Here is a 13,568-nt window from a genome sequence, read left to right on the forward strand (position 1 = left end):
CTTTTCAAATTATGGTTTCCTCTGGATACATGCCAAGGAGTGGGATCACTGGCTCATATGGTAGTTCTATTTTTAGTTTTTTAAGGAACTTCCATACTGTTCTCCATAGTGGCTGTACCAATTTACATTCCCACCAACAGTGTATGAGGGTTCCCTTTTCTCCCCACCCTCTCCAGCATTTATTGTTTGTAGATTTTTTGATGATGGCCATTCCGACCTGTGTGAGGTGATACCTCATTGTAGTTTTGATTTGCATTTCTCTGATAATTAGTGATGTTGAGCATCTTTTCATGTGCTTTTTGGCCATCTGTATGTCTTCTGTGGAGAAATGTCTATTTAGATCTTCTGCCCATTTTTTGATTGCATTGTTTGTTTTTTTGACATAGAGCTTCATGAGTTGTTTGTATATTTTGGAGGTTAATTCCTTCTCGGTCGCTTTGTTTGCAAATATCAATATTTTCTCCCATTCTGTGGGTTGTCTTTTTGTTTTGTTTATGGCTTCCTTTGCTGTGCAGAAGATTTTAAGTTTAATTAGGTCCCATTTGTCTATTTTTGTTTTTATTTTCATTACTCTAGGAGGTGAATCAAAAAAGATGTTGCTGCAATTTATGTCAAAGAGTGTTCTGCCTATGTTTTCCTCTAACAGTTTTATAGTGTCCAGCCTTACACTTAGGTCTTTGATCCATTTTGAGTTTATTTCTGTGTATGGTGTTAGAGAATGTTCTAATTTCCTTCTTTTACATGTAGCTTTCCAGTTTTCCCAGCACCACTTATTGAAGAGACTGTCTTTTCTCCATTGTATATTCTTGCCTCCTTTGTCATAGATTAATTGGCCATAGGTGCATGGGTTTATTTCTATTCCATTGATCTATATTTCTGTTTTTGTGCCAGTACCAAACTGTTTTGATGACTGTAGCTTTGTAATATAGTCTGAAGTCAGGGAGTCTGATTCCTCTAGCTTCATTTTTCTTTCTCAGGATTGCTTTGGCTATTCGGGGTATTTTGTGTTTCCATACAAATTTAAAAATTTTTGTTCTAGTTCTGTGAAAAATGCCATTGATAATTTGATAGGGATTGCATTGAATCTGTAGATTGCCTTGGGTAGTATAGTCATTTTTGCAATATTGATTCTTCCAATCCAAGAACATGGTATATCTCTCCATCTGTTTGTATCATCTTCGATTTCTTTCATCAGCATCTTATAGTTTTCAGAGTACAGGTCTTTTGCCTCCTTAGGTAAATTTATTCCTACATATTTTATTCCTAGGTCTTTATAATATTTTAAAGTTTTGTCCATGTCATAACATTAATCAGTACTTTATTCCTTTTTATGGCTGAATAATATTCCATTGCATATATGTGTACCACATTTTCTTTGTTCATCAGTTCATGGACACTTTAGTTATTTCCACTTTTTGACTGTTATGAATAATGCTGCTATGAATATCTCTGTACAGGTTTCTGTATAGACATATATTTTCAGTTCTCTTGGGTGTATACCTAGGAGTGACAATTTTGGTTGTATGGTAACTACGTTTAACTTTTTGAGGAACTGCCAAACTGTTTTTCAAAACAGCTGCACCACTCTTCATGCCTACCAACAATATATGGAGGTTCTGATGTTTCCACATTTTCACCAAAACTACTTATTGGCTGCCTTTATTTATTTTATTTATTATACCCCTTCCAGTGGGTATAATGTGTATCTCGTGGTTTTGATTTGCATTTCCCTAATGAGTAATGATGTTAGCCATTATTTCATTTGCTATTGGCTATTCATATATCTTCTTTGAAGAAATCCTTTCTTAAATCTTTACTCCTTTTTAAATTAATTGTCTTCTGAGTTATAAGAGTTCTTTATATATTCTGGATACTAGAACTCATCAGATGTATGGTCTGCAGATATTTTCTCATTCTGTAGGTTGTCTCTTCATTTGATGATATCCTTGAAGCACAAAAGTTTTTAATTTTGATGAAGTCAATTTTTTTAAATTAACTGCTTGTACTTTCAGTGTCATATCTAAGAAATCATTGCCTAATCCAGGGTATTAAAGATTTACCCCAGTGTTTTCTTCCCAGAGTATTATAGTTTTAGCTCTTACATTTAGGTCTGTGATCACTGTTATGATGTGAGATAAGAGTTCAACTTCATTTTTTTGCATGTGACTATCCAGTTGTCTCAGCACCATTTGTTGAAGAGACTTTTTTCCATATTGAATGGTTTTCTCATTCTCGTTGAAGATTAATTGACAAAGATGTATGTGTCATTTCAGGATTCTTCTGTTCCATTAATTTACATATCTATCCTTATGCCAATACTATATGTTGTTGATTGCTGTAGTTGCTGTAGTAAGTTTTGAAATTGGAATGTATAAATCTTCCAACTGTTTTTCTCTTACAGGATCCTTACAGTATCCTACAGGATACTCTGGGTCCTTTTCATGTCCCTGTGAATTTTAGGATGAACTTAATAATTTCCCCATCTGGGATTTTGACAGAGGTTCTGTTGAATCAGCAAATTAATTGGGAAGTGTTGACATCTTAACAATATTAAGTGTTCCTATTTATTAGCACAGGATGTCTTTACATTTATTTAGGTTTTTAGTTTCTTTCAATGATGTTTTATAGTTTTCAGTGTAGAAGTCCTACACGTCTTTTGTCAAATTTCTAAATATTTTATTCTTTTTGATGCTTATTTTAAGTAGAATTATTTTGATTTTTTTTTGGATTGTTCATTGCCAGGATACACTTACACAATTGGTTTTTATATATTAATCTTATATCCTACAAACTTATTTAACTAGTTTATTAGTGCTAAATTTTTTTGGTGGATTCCTTAGGATTTATACATACAAAATCATGTCATCTACAAATAGAGATAGTTTAATTTCTTCATTTCCAATCTAGATGTCTACTTTTTTCTTTTTTTTGATCCTTTTGCATAATTTCCCTGGCTAGAACCTAGAGTAGATATTGAACAGAATTGGCAACAGCAAGCAGCTATTGCTTGTCTCTGATTTCTTTCAGCTTTTCACCATTAGGTATGATGCTAAATGTAGGGTTTTTGTAACTGTTCTTTGTCAGGTTGAGGAAGATTTTTTTCTATTCCTAGGTTGAATATTTTTATCATGAAAGGTTGTTGTACTTTTCTCAAATGCTTTGTCTGCATTTCACTTTGTTAATGTGGTATTTCATATTGATTGATTTTTATACATTGGACCAACATTGCATTTCTGGGATAGATATTACTTGGCCATAATGTATACTTTTTGTATATGTTACTGGATTCCATTTGCTAGTATTTTATTGAGGATTTTTTCATCTATATTGATAAGGGATATTGGTCTATAGTTTTCTTGTGATGTCTTTGTTTTTGGTTTCAGGGTAATACTGGATTCATAGAATACATTGAAAAGGGTTCCCTCTTATATTATTTGGAAGAATTTGTAAAGGATTGGGGCTAACTTTTTAAATGTTCAGTGGAATTCACCAGCAAAATCATATACTCTTGGGCTTATCCTTGTGGGAAGTTTTTTGATTACTAATTCAGTCTTTTTGTTATAGGTCTATTCATATTTTCTATTTCTTCTTGAGTCAGTTTCAGTAGTTTGTGCTTTCTGGGAATTTGTCCATTTCATCTAAGTTATCTAACCTGTTGATAGATCATTTTTATAGTATTCCCTTATAATGCTTTTTATAAGGTCATTGGTAGTATCCTCTGTTTCATTTCTAATTTTTTAGTAATTTGGGTCTTCTTTCTTTTTCTTGGTCAGTCGAGCTAGTTTTGTCTACCAAGACCTCAGGCAGCTGCAATGTTCAACAATTGCCTCTATTTTCAACAAATATCTCCAGTGGGGAAAAGGCTATATACAATAGGTGAACTCCAAGTCAGATCAAATGAAGAAAGGCTTGCCAGTGGTGTCTTCTAGAGAACTACCAAATAGGTAAAATAATGACATTTCTCTAGGAATGGGGCTTTGGAGGATATCCAGCCTAATTCTACCCTCTCCAGTGGTTGCCAGCCTGCTGATTTTCACCATAAATGTGGGCTGTTGGTTTTCAAGGCTGTCGTGGAGTTCTGGGGACAGTGGAAATAGGGCAAGTTAAAACACTGCAAGGCTTAGCTTCCTACCAAAATTTCATTGCCTTTCTTGAAGAAATGCTTCCTGGACTGCTGCAAGTCTTTTGTTAATTTCCATATTTCTGAAGAGTTGATTCTGACAATATTTACCAGGTTTCTTTTTGCTTTTGTGGAGGAGGGTATTTTCAGAGATCCTTATTCTGCCGTTTTTGCTGACATCTGTAAAATTGTAACTTCTAATTATAACATTCCTTCTGCATTTATTAGACGGAATTCTTTAAAGAACTTTTCATTATCAACTGTTTGGTTACCATTAAATATAGTTTGTAAACAAATGACAGAATAATGCATGGTAAGTATCCTTAGTTGTGAAATTTCAAAATAGTGATTTGGTGCTTTAGTAACCATCCAAAAATGATCAGTTAGTTTGTTTTTTCTTTTTGGTATCATTATTAACTCATTTGAAAAAAAAAAAAAAAAAACCCTCATGGATTTTAACCTATATCCATTTCAATGAGAAATGATATTTAGAGATCACAGTATGTGTCCAGATATGCCCATTGCTACAAAGATATTGTTACTTTAGGCATTTTCAGTGGGCTGATATAAGAAGTAATTTTTTTTTGAAAGAGAAAATTTGAGCTTTTTAATTCATATCGTGAGTTCATACTATTTCCTATTCATAGGATTTTACAGGGTATTTACTTATCTTTAGACTTATTTCATCTTACACTGAAATTCTTATTTCTTGACATTAACAATGATTTTTTTCATGTCACAACATACATAAGTAATTTCAAAGCAATATCATTACTACAAATAAGACTACTGTTGTCCAATGAGGTCAGGAGAGCCATACATAAACAAACGATCCACTTCTTAACATGTATCCAAAGGAAGTGAAATCATTATCTCAAAGGGATATCTGCATTCCAATTGCAGCATTATTCACAGTAACCAAGGTGTGGAGACAACCTAAGTGTCCATCAATGGATAAATGGATAAAGGTGTGGTTTGTGAACACACACACAGGAATATTATTCAGCTTTTAAAAAAGGAAATCCTGCCATTTTCGACAACATGGAGGAATCTGGAGGGGATTATGCTAAGTGAAATAAGCCAGACAGAGAAAGACAGATACCTGATATTACTTATATGTGGAATCAAAAACAAAAAACAAAAGTCAAACTCACAGAAACAGAGTAGAAAAGTTGTGAGAGGCTGGGGGATGAGGGAAATAGGGAGAGGTTGGTAAAAGGGTATATATAATCTTTCAGTTATAAAATGAGTAAGGTCTGAGGATCTAATGACTATAGTTGATAACACCTTACTATATAACTGAAATTTGCTAAAAGAGTTGAACTTAAATGTTCATTGCAAGAAAAAAAAATATTTGAGGTGATAGATGTGTTAATTAACTTGATGGGAAAATCCTTTCATAATATATGCTTATATCAAATCATCACGTTGTATACTTTGAATATCTTACAATTTTATTTGTCAATTATACCTCAATACAGCTGTGAAAAAATACCTACTGAATATAGTTTTCCTAGGGGGTTGTTTTATCCTGTTTTTAATTTTTGGTTTCTTTGCTTGTTTGTCTGTTTATCGCCCTTAGGATATAACTGACTTGGGATGTGAAGTCACAATACTGTATTTTAGCCAAAAACTAGAAAGCACTCAAATGCCCATCAATGGTGGAACGATTAATTTGTGACATATCCATATAATAGAAACTGTACTCAGTGAATAAATACATCAATATAAAGTATAACTACATGCAACAATGTGGATGGATATTCCAAACAATGTTGAAGAAGCAAGACACAAATAAGCTTATACTAGATAATTGCATATACATGTGTATGTTATGTACGTATGTGTGTATGTATATGTGTACCTATACATATACACACAGTTTTGCCTATTTTTATACTATAGTATAGAAATATATGGCATACTATATGTAGTATAAAAATAGTCAAAACTATACATATATGTGTGTGTACTATACTATACGTTGTATAAAAATGGGCAAAACTATATATATATATACACACACACATTTATATACACACACACTAAATTCAGTAGGTTTATAGTATATATAGTATAAAAATAGGCATATATATACACACAATACATACATACACACTATATTCAGTAGGAATATAGTATATTTTATATAGGATAAAAGTAGGCAGAGCTAATCTCTTCTGATAGAAGTTACTGTTAGGAGGACAATGCTTGGAAGGAAATATAAGATGGGATTTCGGGGTGCAAGTATATGTTTTGTTTCTTAGCTTGAGTGGCACTCACTTGTGTATGTTTCATTTGTGAGTGATTAGAAGCTATAAAATTATGTGTACTTTCTCTGTGTGTATTATACTACAATAAAATGTTTAAGTTGTCTTTTAAAGTCAATCGAAATAGTGCTTTTCTAATGTGATTGTGGCACAGCTTAATATAGAGTTAGACTTCTTTCAAAACTAATTTGCATTCATTTTGGAATGTAGACACCCAGAATATGAGATTGATAGCCTGGACAGTGCTATCCATAGTCATGAACTTGGTTCTTTGATTTCTCAGGAGAACGTGTGCCTGTCAGGGGCTGGACCCAGAGACCTGTGGTGCCTCCTTTTCTTTTGGTTGTTCATGGAGCATGTACTACAATGGATGTAAGTTTGCCAGAAGCAAGATCCCAAGAAAATTTAAGCTGCTTGGGGATGACCCAAAAGAGGTTTGTTTACTTCCTGATGTATAATGTTTATTTTTCATGGAGAATTGATGAGCACAGATGAAGTGAACAATATAATATACTCAAACTCTCATTAACAGAGAATTTCATCTCAGAGATAGATCAGTAAAATTTTGGCTAAACTGTAGACACACATAATAATATTTTATAAAATTAGCATAATAACAACCATGTGCTACTAAAGTAATAAAGTGTGATCAACATAAACTATACTTATGGCCTTTTACATTTATTCTTTGTCTTTTATGTAAACTCCAGGGTTTTACACAGCTGTCATTTACATATTAAAACTAAATATTACTACTTCAGTGTTAGAACTTTTCATCTTTTGAACCTGAATTATAGAAATCATGTTCGTGACTGCCACATTCATAAAAGTCCATTTCTAGTCACATTTTCAACCCATGAGATTTGATGGCTTAATGTTACTATAATAAATGCATTCAAGTAACTAAAACATATTTAGATTTTAATATAAAGGTGTAGTTGAAATAAATGAACATTGATTTCTCATTGACATCACTGGTTTTTGTCCTTCTCTAGAATATATATTTCTCAAAATATAACTTGTAGACTGGTATCACATTTAACAACTTTTGGGTAGCATGTATTCTAGAGTATGCTAATTGAATAATCAGAAAACCTCAGTATATCTAGCATTCATATATGATCAAATTTTTAGTAAATCTATACATGTTATAATTTTCTTTCAAATTTTCAATGCAATTGAAATATGCAATTATACCTTTGATGTAATAATTTTTATATGTCCCTTTGAAAAGTTTGTTATTTGTGACTATAATAGTAAGTGGAAGTTTAATAAAGTGCAAAAGCTCTTCAAGTCATGATATAAATTTTTCATAGAATCATAACATTTTAATAAGCTGTATGAATGTGCTAGATATCCTCTTTGCGTAAGAAAACACACAAGGGGCTTCCCTGGTGGCGCAGTGGTTGAGAATCTGCCTGCCAATGCAGGGGACACGGGTTCGAGCCCTGGTCTGGGAAGATCCCACATGCCGCGGAGCAACTGGGCCCGTGAGCCACAATTACTGAGCCTGCGCGTCTGGAGACTGTGCCCCGCAACGAGAGGCCCACGCACCGCGATGAAGAGTGGCCCCCGCTTGCCACAACTAGAGAAAGCCCTCACACAGAAACGAAGACCCAACACAGCCATAAATAAATAAAATTAAAAAAAAAAAAAAAAAAACGTGTGCCCTGACATATCTCAAAATGGTTCCTTTTAAAAAAAAAAAAGAAAACACACAAATATTTAATAAACCTAATGAATAGCAATTTTGCCTGCTGTCTTACACTTTTAATTTTCACACTGGATGGAGAGCATTTTCACCACTACTTCATAAATGTTTATCACTCTGTGTTTCATGTAAACAAATGCAGGGGATGGCTAGTGACATCCTCCCTCTGTTAGGTAGGAGGACTCCAGTCAGAAACCTCCTTACCTTCTAAAATGCAAACAAGTATATTGCTGCCAGCTGCTTACATCTCCCAAGGTTTTTAGAGAAATATCAATGTGAAATGAGAACTTCTAAGTATGAATAGAACAACTGAGTATTGTCCCCTACCATTTAAAAAAGCATATTCTTTGCTTGGGGGTGGGGGGGAAATATACCTGAACATTTTTCCTCTCAAGTAAACTTTACAAAGTTTTTTATATATACCACATTATAGTTCTTAGAGTTTTATTCATATTTGAATCACAGTAATTTTTAGTTCTATGGAGTGATCATTTCAAATTTTGTAATGCTATTTTTTTATAAACATTTAAAATATAAAGATTAGAAATAGATTAAACCAAACAAATCCTTTCAATAGCTCATCTTCCTCGGCCACTAATTGGAGAAGAATAGAGAATGTGACCTTTCAAAGACCGTATGGCTTCATTCTCCTAATCCTGCTACCAGCATAGACTTATATTAATAAAATGCCAAAAATCTGCATGCAAAGTAGAAAATTGATTAATCTCATGTACATACCAAAGAGCTAGACATTTAACAGCACATACAAAAATAGGTGATATATGGTCTGTGCTTTTCACTTAGAAATAGTCACGTTAAGATGATATTTAGTTATTGGGTTGGCCAAAGATGTTATGGGAAAAACCCCGAACAAACTTTTTGGCCAAGCCGATATTTAATGAGACGATATATATTTGTGATTTGGATCTAAGATGTAGGGGAAAAGATCTAATTGATAGCCTCTCTCATATATGGATAGATTGGATTTAGAATTTAATATGTAGAATTATTCATTTTATACAGGAAGAGAAACTGGAGTCTCATTTACAAAACCTGTCCACTCTTATGGCACCAACATACAAGAAACTTGCACCTGATGCATATAATAATCAGGTAAGTTTAAACAGTTATTGACAATGATTAGAACACTTTACTTACTCATTACTGATGGCCTATCTTTCCGAAAATATTTTTGAAGCAACGATTTTCCTTTATTTTTCTAACTTTTTCTCTTCCTAATTGTTGAAACCACTGCAGTGTTCTGTTTTTGATATATGAAAATTTGATATATGAAAATTACACCATCCAAAAGAGTGTATTTTTGGTCTTTTAATCTGTAAAGATAATGAGCTTTTAAGGTTCACAAGCTGTTTTACCTACTAATCTTGTTCTCATATGGATAATTTTATCTCTGTAAGCAGACTTTAGTGATTAATTGCAATTATATGGCTCATACTATAGGTTCTAACCACCTGTTAACTGTTTCCACAGCAAATCTATACATGTAAAGCTATGGGTGTACTACTTTGTAAGTGTGTATACATGTGTCGCGATACGTCAGATTTTGCTAGATTTTTCCTTTTTCTTTTTCCTTTCCTATTTTCTAAGTGTGTGTTGGGTTGTACCTATATGGAAGGCCAGGTGATTTGTTCAGAAATGCTCGTGAAGGAGGCAAAAGACTGTGAAGTCTACACTGTTTCAATAACATCAACAGCAAAAGCACTAAATGAAAGCCTGTTATGAACCAGATGCTTTGTTTAGTCACTGTGGACATTAAGATGAGCAATGCAGATTCTCTGTCTTTACAGAACTCCTTCCTTAGAGGAGACAGAGATATGTAAAATGCCAGCTATAGAAAAAAATGATAACAGCTGGGACAGAAGTATGCACACATTTCTGAGGAACAAAAAGGTTCTCCCTGAAAGTAGAGATGTTAAGGTCACAGATGGCCTTGCAGGCCATACAAAGATCTTTGAACTTTATCTTATAGGTAAGAGGCCTACCACTGGGGTGTTCTAAGTGTATATTGGGGACGGTGAGGGTGAAGTGATTTAACTTGAAAAGGTCACTCAAGCCAAATAAATGAAATACAGCTTAGATTATAGAAGATTAAATTAGAGAAGTAAGCCACTGCAATCACTGGGCAAGAGACGTTAAGGTCCTAATTTAACAAAATAGCAGTAGTGATAGAGAAAATGAAATAAGTATGTGAAATATTTGGTGGAACTTATGAACTTAGTGACCAATCAGATTTGAGAATGAGCAAAAGAGAGAATTTGAGGGTCCACCAAATTTCTGGCTTGGACAGGTGGTTCTATTAGTATTAGGAATCAGTGAGGAAAAGTAAGTTTGGAGGAGATAAGGAGAAGATGACAAATTTCATTTTGGACATGCTAGGTTTGACATACTTCTAGGATAATTAAAAGAAAAATCGGGAGAAAAATCCAGGTTAGCACTGTGATTTGGGAGTTATCAAAATGCAGGAAGTAGTTAGTAGTAAATATAATTTTTCAGAGTGAAGATTACAAAGAGGAGAAGGGGCTAATGATTTTAATATTTAACATTTTAAGGGTGAGTAGGGGAAGAGAAACCAGTGAAGGAAGGACTGGGGGTAGGAGCAATGGAATAGAAGAGGTTAAAGATTTAAGAGGAAGAGGAAGGTTGATAGATGGAGGAAAGCTTGAGGTGATGAGAAGGTATTCAGAGCAGAGTACACAGCAGCATGGATACGGGAAAGCGTGAAGTGTGACACATTTTGCAAACATTGTCATTTACTTAATAATGTTAAAGACTCTAAGGGGACTAGATTAGTCTACGTAGCAGAGATAGACAGGGCACCAATTCTAGTCAACAATTTCTTGTTTCCGTTGTGGACTTTAACATTTTCCCCAAACCTCAATTCATCTTTTTTTTTTTTTTTTAAGTGGAAGCAAAGGAGGCAACTTTAATAATGACTGTCTCTTTATAAGTTGTTTTATGTCACAACCTAGATATTTAGAGATATATGTTAATGTCTATGAAAATTATTTTAAATGCTATTAATAATAGTGGGATTAATACTGTTATTTTTACAACCTTACCTATTTCAATCAGTGTCACAGAAAAGTATAAGGAATGGTTTGCTACTGTTGTAAAATAATTCTGGTGAGCAAAATAATAAATCAAGCTATAAAAAGAAAATAAATTGAGTCTATGTTGCTAGATTTCAAGTTTGGCCATTTTTCTGTTGAGTGAATTTTTTATAGGGGATATTAATCAAATGGCTTTAACTGGGGAAAGGGACAGAACAACAAGCATTGATGTTCTTACTCCTTTGATTCCTATTATAGACTGTCTCATACAAACTTGATTATCTAAGCATTTATATTCTACACTATTACTTTTTGTTTGGAGTATTTTATGCATTTCCTGAACCTGGAATATCTAAAATATGAAGGTATCCCAAGTTTTTAAGTTATAACAAGATTATTAGGTATAATTCCTTAGATGTGTTTTAATATTTGTATATGAGTAAATGTGTAGATAGATATACTAAACAATTGGCATGAAGTTTCAGTTAAGCAAGATGAATAAGGTCTACAGATCTGCTGTACAATCGTACCTATAGTCAACGATAATGTACATTTAAAAATTTGTTAAAAGTGTAGCTCTTATGTTAAGTGTTCTTACCACAATAAAATAAAATTTAAATACATACATACACTCATACATTAAAAAATAAATGTAATGTCTATATAAACTAAATCAACTAATGGCTAAGAACGAATAAGGTGTTTTTTATATTGCATGGTAGGTACTACTGGAAAGTTTATCCATATGTCTTAACATGGTTTAGAGACCCCAGAAAACAGCCATGTGATCTTTTCCTACAGTATACATAACACATCAAGGTTATAGGTGCTGTGAAAGTCTACTATTTGGTATTTGCCTCCTTCCCCCAACTGAATATAGTACCTTTATTTCTCATATATGACTGTTCTTCTTTGCTTTGTTCCTTGATTTCATAAAGTCTTATTGCTGAAGTTAAGCTTCATTGGGTCTTCACAGCATTTCTTCTGTCAGCTCCATGGAATTAGAATATAGGTTTTCTTAACTTAAATATCCTTTATATCTATCCAGTAGAGTTATATTTCTCTATCTTTTCTATGGTTATCTTACCATTAAACTTTAGGACTGAATTAGCAGGCTCAAATCTCAAAATCATGTGCTTTCGTCATGTGTGGAGATGACATTTTAAACCAAGAAAACTTTCTATGACAATGGAAATATTTTCTGTCTACACTGTTCAGAACGGTAGTTACTAGCCACATGTGGTTACTGAACACTTGATATGTGGTTAGTGCAATTGAGTTAATGAACTTTTCATTTTAATTAACTTAAATGTAAATTGCTACATGTGGCTAGTAGCTGCCATATTGAACAGCACAGATTTACACCATCAGAAAGCCATGCACTTAGAACTATCTCCAGACATAGAGATAAATTTCCAGTAATCCATTCACAGACCCCTGCATGGTATTTCTTATGAGATGGCATGTGTCTAAGGACCAGCTAGATTTTGTATACATTTTTATTCAAGGAACAGAATAAAGCTAACTAGATCACAGCATCGCACAATATTATTACAGTAATATATGTGTAATTAGAGTCCCAAAAGGAGGACAGAAAAATATTTTTAAATATAATGGCCAATTATTTTTCAAATTTGTTCAAAACGATAAACCCATTGATCCCAGAAGCTCAGCAAGCCCCAAATGGTGGGGGGGGGGGGGGGGGAGATATGAAGAAACTGTATAAAATCACATTAAAATCAATTTGCTTACAGTGATTAAGAGAAAATGTGAAAAGTAGATGGGGGAAAAAAGACATTACTTATAGGGAAAAAATGGATAATAGACACACAAGACTTAAAGTCTGAGAAAGATGCAAGAAAAAAGAGGAAAAACATCCTTAAAGTACAGAAAGAAAAAAAAAAAGACTATCAATCTAGAAATCTATAACCAGTAAAAACAGCTCTCAAAAGTGAAGGCAAAATAAAGATTTTTTTTTTTTTTCAGGCATACAAGAGCTGAAATAAATAATTTACCACCACCGGCAGACTAAAACTTCAAAAGTGTTAAAGGAAGCCCTCTGATAGAAAGAAAAATGATACCAGATAGAATCTGGATTGGCAAAAAGGAATGAAAACATCATAAATAGTAGATATGCGAGTAAAAAGACTTTTTCCCCTTATTTAAAAAATTTCTTTACAAGATAGTTTGTTATTTTAAAATATATTAAAAATGTAATTTAAGGTTTATAACATGTAAAAGTAGCACAGAGGCTTGGGGATTGGAAATATACTGTTGTAAGATTCTTATATTATATATGGATGGAATGGTATATTACTTGAATATAGACTGTACACTACACTGTAAACCTTAAAGCAGGCAGCCACTAACAAAAAGTGTATAACTAATCCCCCAGT

General features: G+C 33.2%; 1 protein-coding gene across 5 annotated transcripts in view; it reads left to right on the forward strand.

Moving 5' to 3' along the window:
* The window catches only part of TET2 (tet methylcytosine dioxygenase 2), a 148,112-nt gene that overhangs the window by 111,112 nt on the left and 23,432 nt on the right, over positions 1-13,568 (forward strand). For 4 of the 5 annotated variants that reach the window (XM_082389064.1, XM_082389063.1, XM_082389062.1 and 1 more), the window contains exons 7-8: positions 6,674-6,824; positions 9,125-9,214. In XM_082389064.1, the coding sequence (XP_082245190.1) occupies positions 6,674-6,824; positions 9,125-9,214 (241 nt within the window). Of the gene's footprint in view, positions 1-6,673; positions 6,825-9,124; positions 9,215-13,568 lie in introns of those variants that run through there. The other variant, XR_014243642.1, reaches the window with a different exon arrangement.

Source organism: Balaenoptera borealis, assembly GCF_965194805.1.
Source record: "Balaenoptera borealis genome assembly, chromosome: 4".
NCBI classification, from domain to species: domain Eukaryota; kingdom Metazoa; phylum Chordata; class Mammalia; order Artiodactyla; family Balaenopteridae; genus Balaenoptera; species Balaenoptera borealis.